The sequence below is a fragment of the Xenopus laevis genome, chromosome 8L (genome assembly GCF_017654675.1).
Source record: "Xenopus laevis strain J_2021 chromosome 8L, Xenopus_laevis_v10.1, whole genome shotgun sequence".
NCBI lineage: Eukaryota > Metazoa > Chordata > Amphibia > Anura > Pipidae > Xenopus > Xenopus laevis.
Window position 1 is genome coordinate 56,908,133 of NC_054385.1, and position 16,141 is coordinate 56,924,273.

At 38.2% G+C, this 16,141-nt stretch overlaps 1 protein-coding gene across 2 annotated transcripts; it reads left to right on the plus strand.

The window, feature by feature from the left end:
• Window positions 1-1,421: 1,421 nt before the first annotated feature.
• On the plus strand, window positions 1,422-9,431 carry LOC108698465 (probable G-protein coupled receptor 34). Of its 2 annotated transcripts, none has more exons than XM_018229965.2 (3): window positions 1,422-1,564; window positions 7,216-7,334; window positions 7,907-9,431. In XM_018229965.2, exon 3 carries the CDS (start codon window positions 7,914-7,916, stop codon window positions 8,955-8,957), a length of 1,044 nt encoding a protein of 347 aa, XP_018085454.1. In that variant the 5' UTR covers window positions 1,422-1,564; window positions 7,216-7,334; window positions 7,907-7,913; the 3' UTR covers window positions 8,958-9,431. The 2 variants fall into 2 exon arrangements, with proteins under 2 accessions (XP_018085454.1, XP_018085455.1); XM_018229966.2 differs by lacking the exon at window positions 1,422-1,564 and adding an exon at window positions 1,585-1,691.
• The last annotated feature ends 6,710 nt before the right edge of the window (window positions 9,432-16,141 follow it).

The following is a 16,141-nucleotide window of genomic DNA, read 5'->3' on the forward strand; positions in this document are numbered from 1 at the left end:
CTCAGGCCTTCACAGTAATCACACAGGCCACTAGAACTCCTAGGAGAATGTTTGAATCTCTATGTGCTTGAGAACTCCTCTCTCCCAGACAGAAACGTAACTAGAGGGGGGCGGGCCCTGGGGCAGGACGCGCAGCTGGGCCCCCCGCCCCCCTCCGTACAAAGCGGCACGCCAATGTGCGGGCCCTGGCCCGCTCGCACCCCCTGCTCCCCCGGTAGTTCCGCCACTGCTACCAGAAGAATATAATGAGCAGATTGCTTCTAGCTGTTGCTGTATCCAATAAAAGTTCCCCAAATACACCCTAATAAATTAGAGATGCACCGAATTCAGGATTCGGTTCGGATTGGGCTAAATCCTTGTGCCTGTCTGAACTGAATCCAAATCTGAATTTGCATATGTAAATTAGTAATGGGAAGGGAAGTTACATGCCTTTTCGTCACAAAACAAGGAAGTAAAACATTTTTTTTCACTTGTTCCTTTCCGCCCCTAATGTGCATATGCCAATTAGGATTTGGTTCGGTATTCGACCAAATCTTTCACAAAGGATTCTGGTATTCGATATAATCCCAAATAGTGGATTCGGTGCATCCCTATTATAAGCATACATGTCTATCTCTCTATTTTTTATCTACTTTCTACTTATCTATGTTTTATCTATAGCTATCTTCTATCAACTGTCCATATTTAATCAATCTATCTATCTTTTATGTTTTTTCTGTGTATATTTATCTTCTATCAATTATCCATATTTAATCTATCTATCTATCTATCTATCTATCTATCTATCTATCATCTATCTATCTATCTATCTATCTATCTATCTATCTATCTATCAATCTATCTCTTAGCTATCTGTCTCTGTCAACTATCCATATTTTATCTATCATCTAGCTATCATCTATCAGATATCATTATTTTTCAAATTATCTATTGATCGGCCAATCTATATGTAATCTATCATCTATGTACCATCTATCCTATCAGACTATCTATCTATTGGTTTGTCTATCTATCATCTATCATATCTATCTATCTTCTAATCTGTCTGTCTATTGGCCGAGCCCGATACATAGGTATGTTTATGTTATATAGAGTATACATAGAGTCATTTAGACTGTAAGCCCTACGGGGAAGGGTCCTCTAGCCTTTTGTTTCCTTGACACTGAGCACTTAATCTGTATTGTAATTATATTTTATGTTTATGTGAATTGTATTTCTAATAATGCACTTATTGTTACTTTTTATTTTAATGACCCCTTGTTTGTTACTACTAATTTATTGTTTTGCTGTACAGTGCTTTGCCCTTTAAGGAGCACTATACAAATAAAAATATACATACATACATACATACATAGAGTATAAGGTGTAACTTGCTGTGTAAGTAGGAGAGCAGTCGGTGCAGGATAGTTGTAGCCCCGCCCCCTCTGCCAAATAAGGAGCGGAGTGTCTGGCTGCAGCAGAGGAATCAGACAGAGGAGAGCAGATGATGGGGAGGTGGGAGCCCGGGATATTTGGAGGAGATATTTAGCAGGCAGCAGGATAGCGATCTGCAGGCAATTTCACGGTAAGTAAAGGGCCTGGGAAAGGATGTGCACAGATTTGCACGCTCTGTAACTTCTGTATAATTGTGATTTTTTGTATGTAGTACAGCCATACTCTGACCTACTACAGGGAGATAACAGCTATGTCAGGTAATTATGGAGGAGAAAAGGATGTAGGGTATGTAACTGTACTAACACATTGCATACTATTTACATGCTAGCATTACATGCTAGAATTTGACTGGCATAATAATAATAGATATTTGATTATTTTTTTAATTGCATTATTTAAAATAATTATATATATATATATAGTGAATAAAGTACCCCCTCTTGTAAAATATAAGGATATTATAAGTTACCGAGGAGTTTCATGGCCATATAAAATACATGTCATGGAACTCCGAGGTAACTTCTAATATCCTTATATTTTGCAACTGGTGGTACTTTATTTATTATATTATAATACACAGGTTTCAGTGAGTCATGTGACAGAAATGACATCAGAACTCACCGTTTATAAGGATATCATTTACAAGATATTCATGGCTTTTGTGTATTATATATATATATATATATATATATATATAAAAATATTTGTAGATGGGTGCACACCAGGAACGTTTAACACCAAGTTACTTAAAACATACTTTATTGTAGAAAATTATAAAAACAGGCCAACGTTTCGGTCTCCTTCTCAGACCATTATCAAGGGGTCTTGATAATGGTCTGAGAAGGAGACCGAAATGTTGGCCTGTTTTTATAATTTTCTACAATAAAGTATGTTTTAAGTAACTTGGTGTTAAACGTTCCTGGTGTGCACCCATCTACAAATATTTTTATTTTACTCCATTTATGGGTAGCACCTGGGTCATTTACTTCTATTTGGAGTGCGGAGAAAACCCAAGGACTTTATATATATATATATATATATATATATATATATATATATATATATATATATATATATATATATATATATATATATATATATATATATATATATATATATATAGTCCAAAGTGATGGCACTCACAGGAATTACACAACAAAAAATGTTATGGGGTGGAGGATGAGCACTAGCCCTGGGGGTGTACTGCTGGCATGTCTATTGTACCCTAGAGAGTCTCTTTCAGCCACTGCTCCCTAAGATAATATGTCTTCAGGAAAAGATGCACCAAACTGAGAAAATGTTTTTGCAAGCAGTAGTTAAAATACCTGCATCCAAGGAAGAGTATATTGTTTATATTGATTTAAATATACTTTCAAAATCTCCATTGACTTCTAAGATCTACTTGTTTTATTTTTTCTAGTGTTTACGAAAGAGCTTGTTTATAAGTACCATATAATGCACCTATAATGAATAACCATGTTGGTTAGTGCTACTGTACACAGACATTTGGTTTTTAGCTGGATTTAAGTACTTATACTTATTATTCTTTGGGGTAACAGTACCTTATAAAATGAACAATTCTGGTGCTGAAAGCTAAATTTGAGATCTAGGACAAAGTGACTATAAAAAAACATGTAATATTCTCAGTAACTGCTTGTCTGCTTTATACAAATGAAATGGTGATGGTGCTTAAATAGTCTCATTTACAATTTGCTTTCTGTTGAGTAATGTCACCCCTACTTGTGACATCTACACCTGCCAAACAGCCACCTGCAGCTGCCAACTGTGCTAATTCACCACCCGCCTGATCCAGTCTTCCAGGGGAAGAAGGCAGAAGAAATTTTGTTTGCCCCTCTCTCTAAAAATCTCTCTTAATGTAATTTTAACAAATGAAGAACATCACAGAAACCTGCAATGCACCCATTAGCTATTGAAGGCATCTGGGTTTATTTGTTTTATTTAAGGGAACAGTCACCTAGAATTAATCCTAATGATTGGCACTTAGAGCCATTTGGGGCATTTTGCCAGTTTTCATTTGGGTTTTGCCAAACCTGTCCCCATTTGAACTCATTACTTTCTATAGAAATATCATTAAACTGGTATACATATAAGATATAAGATTGGGAACTGCAAAATAAAAAAGATTGATTCACACTTGCAAACAATAAAGAAACAAAGACAATTGCAAATAATCCTAGACTTCCCCGTCTGCAGACTACTAAACTGTAGTTTCAGATAAAATTGCATTTATTAAAACAGCTATAAAATAGCTAAAAGAACCTATTTCAGCTTCCTCAAGCCATATGCAGACACATGTCTTGGCCATACTAAGTCACCCTTTGATATATAATGAGCAATATAAGAACTTTGGGCACATTATATGCTTTAAAATGACAAAGCCCTGCCCAACCCCACCACCAGCTGAGAAAGCAAGTGGGGATGATGAGAAGTGTAGTTTTGCAACAGCTGAAGTGACTAAGGTTTCCTCTCATTTTATTTACCATATAAGCTGATACAGAATTATCTAGGTCTGATTTATGATACCATTTGTCAATATCCAGTTTAAACTTTTCTTTTTGGTTTAAGCAAATGAATACCAAAGCTACTGCAATTTACTACTGTTACCTTCCAAAGGTTACGCTTCATGGACTTTTTTTAAGCACAACTCACCATTTGTGCCCAGCCATTCAGCTCTGTTCTCTGCTGTCCTGTTTATTTAAAAGTCCTTAGGGGGTGAGCAGTTTGTTGCCTGGGTGATTTGTAGAATAGACAGAGGACAACATTTTGACCTGACTTGGTATAACCTGCACTCGCTTGCCAGGCAATTATCACTCTGAAAATGCACCAGTCAGCATTTTGTAAGTGCCAGTCACCTGACAAGTTAATTAAAATTGCTAATTAAAATGAAAAAAGTTGATATCAGCAGTGAACTTTATCAGACTATATTGCTTTTGCTGTCTGTGCGGGTAATGGGATCTTCTGATCACTAAAAGTCACACCAGTATGGGGACACTTGTTATGAGTATCCCAAGCCAACATCCAACCCATGAATCAGCTTATGTTTAAGAAGTCTTGTGACCATATCCTGTCTTTCATGCTTGCTGCTGGTGCACATTTTACGGGCTGTCACCTTCAGCAGATGGGACAAGATTAATGGCTGGAGCCTACGGTAGCTTTGTATGATTGATTTTACATTTTTACACAACTGCTAAAGCAACTGAATTAAAGCCTTTAGTCTATATAAGTCTGTCCAGTGTCGGACTGGCCCACCGGGAGACCAGGAAAACTCCCGGTGGGCCCAGGTGTCAGTGGGCCTCCTGCTTCTAACCATTTAGCCTATTTCATGGTCATTCCCTATTTCTTTATGGGAAAAAATGTGTAACAATGGAAGAATAGAGTATATTAAGTAGATATAAAAGACTAGGAAAATAAAGATGTTAAGTGAGGGGAGGAGGAATAATAGTTTGGAAAGTGGGCCCATGGTCTAAGCTTTCCTGTTGGGCCCACAGTCTAAGGATTTCTGTTGGGCCCTGGCATCCCAGTTGTTTAGCAGTTAATATGTTTTTAAACAAAACAGAGATGTTTTGTTATGTTTATGTTCATGGTCACAGACCATCATAGCCATAAGAGTTCATGGTAGGTGGGCTTACCCACAGAGACAAGGTGATACAGTCTGAAAGGACCTCATGGCAGAGGTGGTGCTCTCCAGATTAAGCAGTAGTTTTGGTCGGGTATTCGTTTGGTAGCCACTCCGCAGGAAACATTCTAAGAATTATAATTTACTAACTGACTTGGGAATGCCATAGCATTTTGCATTAGAAACTGGGGCCTGTAGCTGGGAAAGTCTTGGTCTGATGTGCTCAGCTGGTTGGCAAGGGAAAGCTCTCCAGCGACAGTGGTTTAAATATACAGGCAGGGATATATTCCTTTATTACTTATATGTAAATTAGTCAGCATCCTGATCTTACAACTCTACTAAAATGAATATGCCAATAGACAGATGTGCTAATATTTTACTCTATTCTTACTCCAATTCCAGACTAAAAGCAGTTTTGTGTGTTTGTCCCTCAGCTTGTTTAAATGGTGCTGAACTTTGCATTACATCTTTTTTCACTTTCAGACAGGAAACCCTGTTTTATTAGTCAGGGAAAACAAACCCCATCTCATTAATTGGTCCTCATACACTTGCAAATGCTGCAGCTGCTGGAGCTGCTTTGTTGAACTTTCCCATCACATGGACAAAGGCTGAGAGTGCAGACAGGTTAGCTTGACCAACACAATGTCTTATTTGGTAGAACAACCAAAGCCTGGGACATAGTTTAACTGCAAAACACACAACTTATTTGCACTGTTGTCTAACTCTTTATTGCTGCCATAATAATTCTCAGGGTCAGCTCCATACTGAAGGAGTTTCAGACAAAACAGCTGAAAAAGTAATGCTTTGTAATAGCAAATTCATTTTTAAGCTTAATTTACAATAATTGAACACAATTAATATCAATGATTTTAGTCAAATATTTTTAAAAAAAATTACAATAAAAACAAAATAAAAAATGAAAGGGACCTGTAAATAATTTTGCTATGTAGGTATTATCATAAGAGGAAAGCCAGCTAAGAACTGAAAGTGTCAGGAAGCAAATTATTATAACATTTAATTAAAACAATTTGTATTGTAAAGTAGAGTAGATGTAAGTATTTTGCCAGTTTGTGTAGTGTAGTGTGACATCTCGCTTTTATCGTTTTACTGTATCTATGCTATAACCCCCAAAAATCAGAAAATGACTTTCTCCTTCAGGTTCATGACTCCAATTTTTTGTGCTTTCATTTCAGTGTTTTAACCCATTTGTGAATATGTCATAAGGCAATTTTTTGGGTGGGAATTTACACTATTCTTACTCATTGTACAGGCTAAAGCCAGTTCTGTGCCATGTTGAATTACTGCTGAAACTTTACATCTTTCTTCACTTTCAGGCAGGATTCCTATTTTGTCTCTTAAATTTAATTTTCATTGTCTAAAATAGAACTTTTTGAACACTTTGGTTCCCCATCTCCACAGGATAGTTTCATAGCCCTACAAATGAAAGCATAGTTTAAAATACAAACGCTGGGCTTTATTTTGGGATAATGGTATATGTGTTGCTTTGTGCCTTGACAAAGGAAATACAACAAAATGTCAGGAAATATGTAAGATTGATTCTCATTAGCGTTAACACAGATGTTCAAGAGTCAAATCAAGATGTAGCGGATGAAAATCCCTGCACCAGGTGTATAGTGTAGATGAACATGCAAAAATCAAAGCTCTATATGCACCTTTTTCCTCCAGATAGCTGATAAAGTCTGCCGTATGTGTGTTGATCAGCCATCTGTCCAATATATATATATATATATATATATATATATATATATATATATATATATATATATATATATATATATATATATATACAGTATATATATATTGATCACTCTGTATAATATGCATATGTCCCAGCTGAACAAGGGCAGTCCTCAGTTTCACTCCTGCAAATATTTAACTGGTGCAGCATGCCACCCACAGTTAAAAATGATGAGACACCACATGCTTTCATTGATCTCCCCATATGTTTGCATTTTAAAGCTAAGAAGGAGAATGAAGAAGAATCCTTACTGTTTCTTTTTCTTTATTTCAGTGTATGAACTCTTTTTGGCATAGGTAAAAAAAACAAGGAAGAAGTGGTTTCCATCAAGAGGCAGTATAACATAAAATGATCTTTATGTATAACAATTGATTTTTTTTTGCAGTTGCCAGTTAGAGAATCTGAACTGTGAATTGGCTGTGGAGGAAAGCAGATAGAAAAGACTGGAGAGAGAAGTTTGGAGAATCTATCACCCTTGGCTGAGGCTAATGGGTATTTTACAAAGTAAGTTCTGTTTGTCACAGTGATGAGTTCCAAGGGGGAATTTACTATGATACAAAGTGCAGAGTGCAGTGTTGAGGGGCACAAGCCATCCTCATTGAGGCTTGTGTACTATGCCACTCTCTAACTTGAATGCTAATTGACGTACAAGTTAGGGGACGGGTAGGGCATTGCCTATGTGCTTTCCCCTCCCACCCTTCATGAATATAGCTCTGACAAACCCAGGCAGCAATGTATTCATAGGGGCAGCCTCAACAATTATTTTTTTAGTTTAAAGGCATTGTACAAAATTCAAAGAAATTGCTGATTACACCCATTCTTTGCATTGTGCGCACTGCCTTCCCATACATAAATAACCCCTCCAGAAGGGGGAAAGTCGAACAGACAGAGAGTGGCTCTGGAATTTGTGGACAATTGTCAACTGTACTATTAATTTACCTTCAGACAACACCCAATATACCTCACTGGGATTTTTTAGTTTAAGAACTATGGAAAACAACTTTGCTCTATTTAAAACTCAATATCGATAAATATGGATATGCGCATTTAACCATGTAACATTTCCTATTTCACAGGCAGGTAATGGATTCTCTGGCAAAAACATTCATTCCCGTTACCCCAGAACCACAGATGTTGGAAGTTAATGTAACATTACCATTATTTACTACTCAAGTAAATACATGTTCTATCCATGATGGATTCTTATCATTGACGCTTCCGGTTATGTATTCCATTGTATGTGGCTTCAGCTTACTGAGCAACCTACTGGCCCTTCTAGTGTTTTGGTCAAACAGTCAAAGATGTACATCCATGATAATATATATGAGGAACCTGGCAGTGGCTGATCTCCTTCTTGCATTGTGTCTACCCTTCCGGGTTGCTTATCAAAATAATAACGGACTACTGATCCTGTGCAAGATAGTTGGTGCATTCTTTTACTTGAACATGTATGCTAGTATAATGTTTCTGAGTCTGATAAGCCTGGACCGATATCTTAAGATAATCAGACCGCTACAGAAATACAAAATTCACAGTATTTCCTGGAGTACGAGGGCCACTTGGATCATCTGGTTGATTAACCTAGTCTGCATAATTCCTTTCCTCTTCGAAAACAGAACTGGACCATGCAGCCAGAAGTGCTTCCACTTCCAGAGAAAGGGATTAACTGGAGCTGTAATCAATCTATCAGCAGTCATTTCCTTCTTTATTCTTTTATTGCTCTTCATCTATTTTTATGCAAAAATATCTTCCAAACTGCACAAGGCCTCCGTGGGAAGAACCCAGCCACAAACAAAAAGAAACAGCAACAGGGCAATGAAGAAAACTTTTGTTGTACTGATCATCTTTATTGTGTGCTTTGTTCCCTATCATATTGTGCGTGTTCCCTACATCCTTGCCCAGATCGATGTCATTGACACCCTCCCATGGAAACAGACCCTTCATATCGCCAATGAATTGGTACTTTGCTTATCAACTCTCAACAGCTGCTTGGACCCTGTGATTTATTTCTTTTTGTCAGACAGTTTTAAACAAGCAGTAATTTGCACCTTCCAAGGAAAGCTAAAGTTAATTATGAACAATCAAGACAAAGTTGGAAACAGCAACAAATCTATTACTGATATATAAAACCTGAGCCCCCATGTATATAATGCTTGGACATCCAGCTCACAAGCCTCCAGTTATACAGCAGGGAACATAATGCATTATTAAACTCATGTGCAGCAGTTTCTGTACTACAGGACCAGCAACTGGTATCCCTTACGCTGTTATTAAACTACAACTCCTGTGATCCTACTATCAAACACTTTTGGTGGGAGCTGTAGTTCAATGGCTGGAGGCCCATAGGTTGAATATCGCTGCATTCAGATATGACATTTTCTGTGCTTCCTTCAGACTTCCAGGAAAGCTTTCTCGTTCGTTTCCTGACCAGAGAGCAGTGCTTTTAGCAAGAATTACATACCTGTGAGTGGGAGTTTCTGTATGTGTGGGCAGAGGATGAGCTTGAGAGCATTAAAATTTATATTTGTTATATTATTTTGCTATGTATTTTTATTTGTAGATTGTTGCCTTTAATAAAAACACACATATTCATAATGCTAATGCAATGCATGTTATAGAGATTTGTCTGAATGCCCTGAGTGAGTTGTTTTAGTTTGGAACAAATGAGCAATGATCAACATTGATGCGATGCATCTAAATGATGGGTGCTCTCAACATACACCGTTAGGGGCCAACTCCACAGGAGATTTTGTTGGATGGTGTAGAATCGATAAAACACATCTTACAAGTTGGATGGAGTTGCACGGGTCATCATATAATGGGACTAATCAAAAATCTGATGATTAAAATACATGGAAATATTTCCATCCGACTCAAAACGCCTTTCTGATGAGAACGCAGCATTCTGTATCTTCATCTGACGAGATAAAATCTGATGATATCTAACTGACTTTTTTCCCCATTAAAAAAACATTGACAGTCGGATGTAGATACATGAATAAACTACACCATCCAAATTTACATTCTAGCTATAGGGGGATCAGATTTCGTAGGCTCCTACAAATCCCATGCTATTGTGCGGTGTTGCATCGTGAGATAAGATAAAATCTGACCCACAAAATCTGATCTAAATCTTGTATATAGTATTACCCTTAAAGGAGAAGGAAAGCTATCGAGGCATTTTATTGCCAATAGATTAGCTGCAATAGTGCAAGCTAGAATGCTATATTTATTCTGTAGAATGTTTTACCATACCTGAGTAAAAAGCTCTAGAAACTCTCTGTTTGTCTAGAATAGGAGCTGCAGTATTAACATGCTGTGACATCACTTCCTGCCTGAGTCTCTCCCTGCTCTGGGCTCAGATTACAGTAGAGAAGGGAGGGGTGGGGGGAGAGGAGCAAACTGAGCATGCTCTTGCCCAGGGCAATGAGGTTTAAGCTGAAGGCAGGAAGTCTGATACAGAAGCCCATGTGTACACAATAGAAGGAAAAAAATGCAGTGTTTCTTTTGACTGGGGACTCAGAGCAGCGCTACTTTTGGGGTTTACTGGTATATTTAGATGGACCTTTCTGATAAGGCTTACTTAGTTTTTACCTTTCCTTCTCCTTTAATGATACATACTGGAATGGCCAGTAAACATTCATGACTTCACCCGCTCTGCCCCTGTTGTTGGCAATACATAGCAAAGGAGTTATGTAAGTACCCTGTGAGGATCTTTCTAATGAATCCTGTAAGTTAGAGAGCTACAGATACCCAGAAAGCCACAGCTAACCACAACTTTGTCTCCCCTTCCAAAGCAATGTTTTGCAATTACCCAATTGATCTGTTTTACTGGCAGTGATTTTCATTGTTCTGGGAAGCCATGGATGGTGTGGGTAGCACAGGTTTCCTGTGGGCCACAAATTGCCTCATGAGTCTTAGACATGGGGAGGCCCATTTATCAAAGGTCGAATTTCGAATACATGTGAGTTTTTTGTAACTCTAATAAATTTGAATAAACTCGAAATTCGATTGGGAATTTAAGAATAGAATCAAATATCTAAAACTCGAATATTACCGACACGAAAACTCAAATTGAGTTTTTTCTCAGGAAGGCTATTAACATCTTCAGATTGATAATTGGACCTCTCTCATTGACTTATACATGAACTTGGCAGGTTTTAGGTGGCGAATAGTTGAATGCTAATTATTCCCAGGGTATAGGTTTGATAAATCTCGAAATTCAAATTAAAATTTTAATTGAGTTTGGATAATTCACAATTCAAATTTGAGAGTTTTGATCAAAAAAATTCAAATTTGAATTTACTATTCGACCCTTAATAAATCTGCCTCTAGTAGAACTGCAGAGCAACATAGAGATTGCCACATTGCTTTGTATTTACAATATTTAGGAGCAGATATATTGATGTGCAACCCAGGGGATCCAGAAGGAATTACTAATAAATCAGCCCCATGGTGTTCACTTCAATCAGTACTTGTTACTGGCACAATGGCCGTCAGGCAGTGGGAGAGACAGTTTGGCTCCCTGCTGTCCGTGTGAGTATGTGAGTATACAGTGACTGAGACAGAAGTTGGCGTGTGTGCACAGTGGCAGGTGGGTATCTTTCCTGTAAATGCATACATACATATTGTGGCTGGGGCCTGAACCTGGGTTTTTTCTGTGGAGACAACACTGTGTAAAACCGCCTAATGCAATAAACAAAATCCCATGAAAACCAGAATACTCATTGATGTGTAAATGTACTGTAGCCAAGTACGAACCATATGTAAATGCATGTGCTGCTTCAATGTCACAGCTTGTGTTAATGTTTGTCAAGATCTTTTCAATCTTATTTATACTCCACCTCTCCTCACATTTGTAAACTTAGGTGAGGATGATGAAGATAAAGCCCATATCATTTTAGGCAAATGTTTTTACTGCCCATAGAATTGTATAATATAACCTTTGACTCCTCTTTGGCCACTTGCTAATTGAACCGTCTAAGAATATACCATTCTTTAAACTGTAAACATACTGCTGGGTGCACCTGTTCACACACATACCAGTTTATTCTGCTATTTGTTGCCTCCAACCTACAGTAACGTCCATAAATCTTTGGACAGAGACAATTTTTTTCTAATTTTGGTTCTGTACATTACCACAATGAATTTTAAATGAAACAACTCAGATGCAGTTGAACTGCAGACTTTCAACTTTAATTCAGTGGGTTGAACAAAAACATTGCATTAAAACAAGGAACTAAACACAATCACTTCATTTCAGTGGCTCAAAAGTAATTGGACAAATTAAAAAACTGAAAATAAAATGGTAATTTTAAATTGCTTTGCTGGCAATGACAGCCTGAAGTCTTGAACTCATGGACATCACCAGATTCTGGAGTTCCTCCTTTTTAATGCTCTGCCAGGCCTTTACTGTAGCGGCTTTCAGTTGCTGTTTGTTTATGGGACTTTCTGTTCGAAGTTTAGTCTTCAACAAGTGAAATGCAGCTCAATTGGGTTCAGATCAGGTGACAGGTAAATGCATGCCGCGTGGCTAAACGCAAATTAGTTTAGTCTGCCACATGCATGTTCCAGGGCAATTCAGAAAAGCCAATTCCATGAAAATCTGCACATCAGTTTAATAGACTTCTGAGTACTTACTATTTATTAATATGCTGGAGACTACATTGATTTCTTTGCAGACATGCACAGTGCATCAACATTAATCATGTAAGACTGTGAGTTTTGAAGCTGCCCTATATTAAAGGGGTGCTATGGGAAAGCTACGTTTCAGCCAATATAATAATATGAATGTGGAATCTAGTTTTTACATCAAACTGTTGTGAAACGTGCAGTCCTCTAGCTGTTGAATTGCAATTTAAAGAATCCCACAGACCACTGTATGCTGTTGCAATGCAATAGTAACTGGAGGCTCACAGTTTGGACATCTCAAACTCAGGGTTGGATTTAAAGATGCTGCACCTATAGGCCCCTCTCCCACGCTTGCACCCAACCTCCCCCTCTGCACCCATCCCCTCAGAATCATCTTAACAACCTGCTGCTTGCAGATTCCCCTGCTGGCTCTGCTTCTTCTTACTCAGTTAATCTCTTCCACTGGTGACTGGGCGGGTGTGAGATTAAACCACTGTCAAAATCTCCCACCCAGTCCCCAGTAGCCACATATTTGGGCCTTCCCAAACTTTCCCTTGAGTTGGGACCCCAGTATTCCTGCAGTACCCAATGCCCTCTTTATCTCTAGTCCTGTCTCCACAGACTAGCATTTGGACTTTTCCTTAAATTATAATCTGCAAATGTTACAATATATATTTATATATGCTTACATTAAAGGCTTTGTGTAATGCAGGCAGCTGATGGGGAAATTCTGGAAAGTATATGGGTTTGAGAAGCTTCATCACATAGTCAGCACATGCTCTGTGGTTTGTGAGTGCAGACCACAAATACTATGACATTTAGTTCCAGGAAGGCATGAGAAGCAGATCAGAGAAATGACCCTACAACAGAACTGTATGAAATGATGACTTTGTTATAACTCTACTTGTCCTTTTCATGTCACAAATTTTGGTATGGTAATTTTTTTTCTTACAAAGGTCTCCTGAAATATCAATAATAAAATAGAACCCACCCCCTTCCCAATACACACTGTCTGACATTTGTATAGGTTTTCGTATGAGTATGTTTTGGTACATTGCTTTCAATAACAAGTTTCAATTCAAACACATTTCCGCTTTAACAGGTTTCCCTCTTTCCCCCTGCTTTGACATCAGTTTTAACAAAATGTTGATGACTAAGCTCTATAGTTAGTATAGGTATGGGTATATAGAATTTATGTAAACGTATGGAGGGGTGTGTGTATGGATGCTGGGTTTTCATTTGGAGGGGTTGAACTTGATGGACTTTGTCTTTTTTCAACCAAATGTAACTATGTAACTATCTGTTCTGCCCCGTTTTGTTATTACTCGTAGATAAAAGAATGACTGGATGCATATTTACAAAGTAAGAAGAGAAAATGTTAATAAAAATAAAGGAGCGGTTACTTTTGTAGAACTATTTGCCTTTCTTTCTGTTCTTTCTCAAGCCTAAAATGCTGTATGGCTGTGCCACTTACCCAGCAACCAAATTTCTCCTTGAGGTCAGGGTCGAAACGGGCTGGAGGGAAACCGGGAAAAAACCTGGTGGGCCCACCGACTCAGTCTCACTACATGAATGAGACCTTCCTGCGTACTGATCTATCGAAAGCAGCAAGGAGAGAAGTTATGCAAGGCGGGGGGGGGGGAATGGGGTTGCAGCTGGGGGCTCAGGTGTGCGTGTTAGGATAGGTTTTTATTGTCATGAATATACATAGTACATAGTAAGTTAGGTTGGAAAGACACACGTCTATCAAGTTCAAACTTTTAACATTTTTTTATCCTGCCTAACTGCCAGTTGATACAGAGGAAGACAAAACCTCCATCTAAAGCCTCTCCAATTTGCCTCAGAGGGGGAAAAATTCCTTCCTGACTCCAAAATGGCAATCGGACCTGTCCCTGGATCAACTTGTACTATGAGCTATCTTCCGTAACCCTGTATTCCCTCACTTGCTAAAAAGCCATCCAACCCCTTCTTAAAGCTATCTAATGTATCAGCCAGTACAACTGATTCAGGGAGAGAATTCCACATCTTCACAGCTCTCACTGTAAAAAACCCCTTCCGAATATTTAGGCGGAACCTCTTTTCTTCTAATCGGAATGGATGACCTTGTGTCAGCTGGAAAGACCTACTGGTAAATAAAGCATTAGAGAGATTATTATATGATCCCCTTATATATTTATACATAGTTATCATATCTCTTCTCCAGCGTGAACATCCCAATTTGGCCAGTCTTTCCTCATAGCTAAGATTTTCCATACATTTTACCAGCTTAGTTGCCCTTCTCTGTACCCTCTCTAATACAATAATGTCCTGTTTGAGTGATGGAGACCAAAACTGTACGGCATATTCTAGATGGGGCCTTACAAGTTACTTACCTGCCTATTCAGAGCCTCTCCTGTTCCTCATTAAATCTGCTTGTCAAACCACTGCCAGATTGCTATGGTAAGTGGGGCTCTAGCACCCAGAATGGAATAATTGATGGAACTCTTAGAGGCACTTTTATCAAAGGTCAAATTTAGAATTGTGAGTTTTTAAAAACTCCCCTAAACTACCATAAATTCGAACAATTTAAAATTATAAATAAAATCAAATTTTTTAAACTCAGATAAATAAAATCGACCCGAAAACTCAAATCAAATTCGATTTGAATTTTAAAATCTCGATTCGAGTTTTTTTCCCCCCGAGAAAAACTCGAATGTAAGGAAGGCTGCAAACAACTCCAAATTGATCCCTGGACATCTCCCATTGACTTAAAACAGCAATGTGGCAGATTTAAGGTGGCAAATAGTCTAATTCGAGTTCTTAAAGGGCCAGAGTATAAATCTCAAAAATCTAATTTTTTTAAAAACTGTATTCGAATTTGAATAACTCTAGTCGAATTTGACAGTTTTGACCATAAAAAAAAATAGAATTTTCAGACCCTTGATAAATCTGCGAAAAAGAAATGTTTTGCTCAGTTCAGCACGTCCAAGACATGTGTTAAACGGCTATCAAAGGGTTACCACTAGAATGTGTTAAGGCTTTGCCAAATAAAATATTCGCATTTAAATTAGAGCAGATAACCCTGAGACGGAAGAATCCTAATGCTCACCCGATAGATACTGTTACCCGGGTGTGTGTAAACCCCGGGTCCCGCTCTTAGGTCAGCTATTCCTTCTGACAAAACTGAGGGTAATAAGCGGGGGAGATCGCAATCACCAGATGAAGAGGGTGGCCCGGGTACATCGCCCGTAGCTTGAGGTAAGTTGCAACTGAACAGAAGTCGACGAGCACTCCACATCCACCCAGAAGTTTAAAAGAAAGAATTTTATTTCAACAGGTTAAAAGCAAATATGTATTATGTATCGTGGATACGAAACGAGTCAGGATGATGTTTGTTTTTAACCTGTTGAAATAAAATTCTTTGTTTTCAACTTCTGGGTGGATGTGGAGGCAAGGGAATAGAGAGTAACTGTGATTGTCCAATACATTTCTCCCCTGGGACTCCTAAAAGAGGAGAGAAATTCATTTTTAAAGGGCAAACCGATGGGGTTAAACAGGAGCAAGCCCGAAAACAAAAGAAATTCATTTAGAAGTTGGGTTTAAAAAAAATATTTTCATGGGAAAGAAATTAGGTTTTGATTCTGATGCCTATAGGCGTCAATAAGGGGGGGGGCTTTGATGAGTCTTTGGCCCTGGTGTCT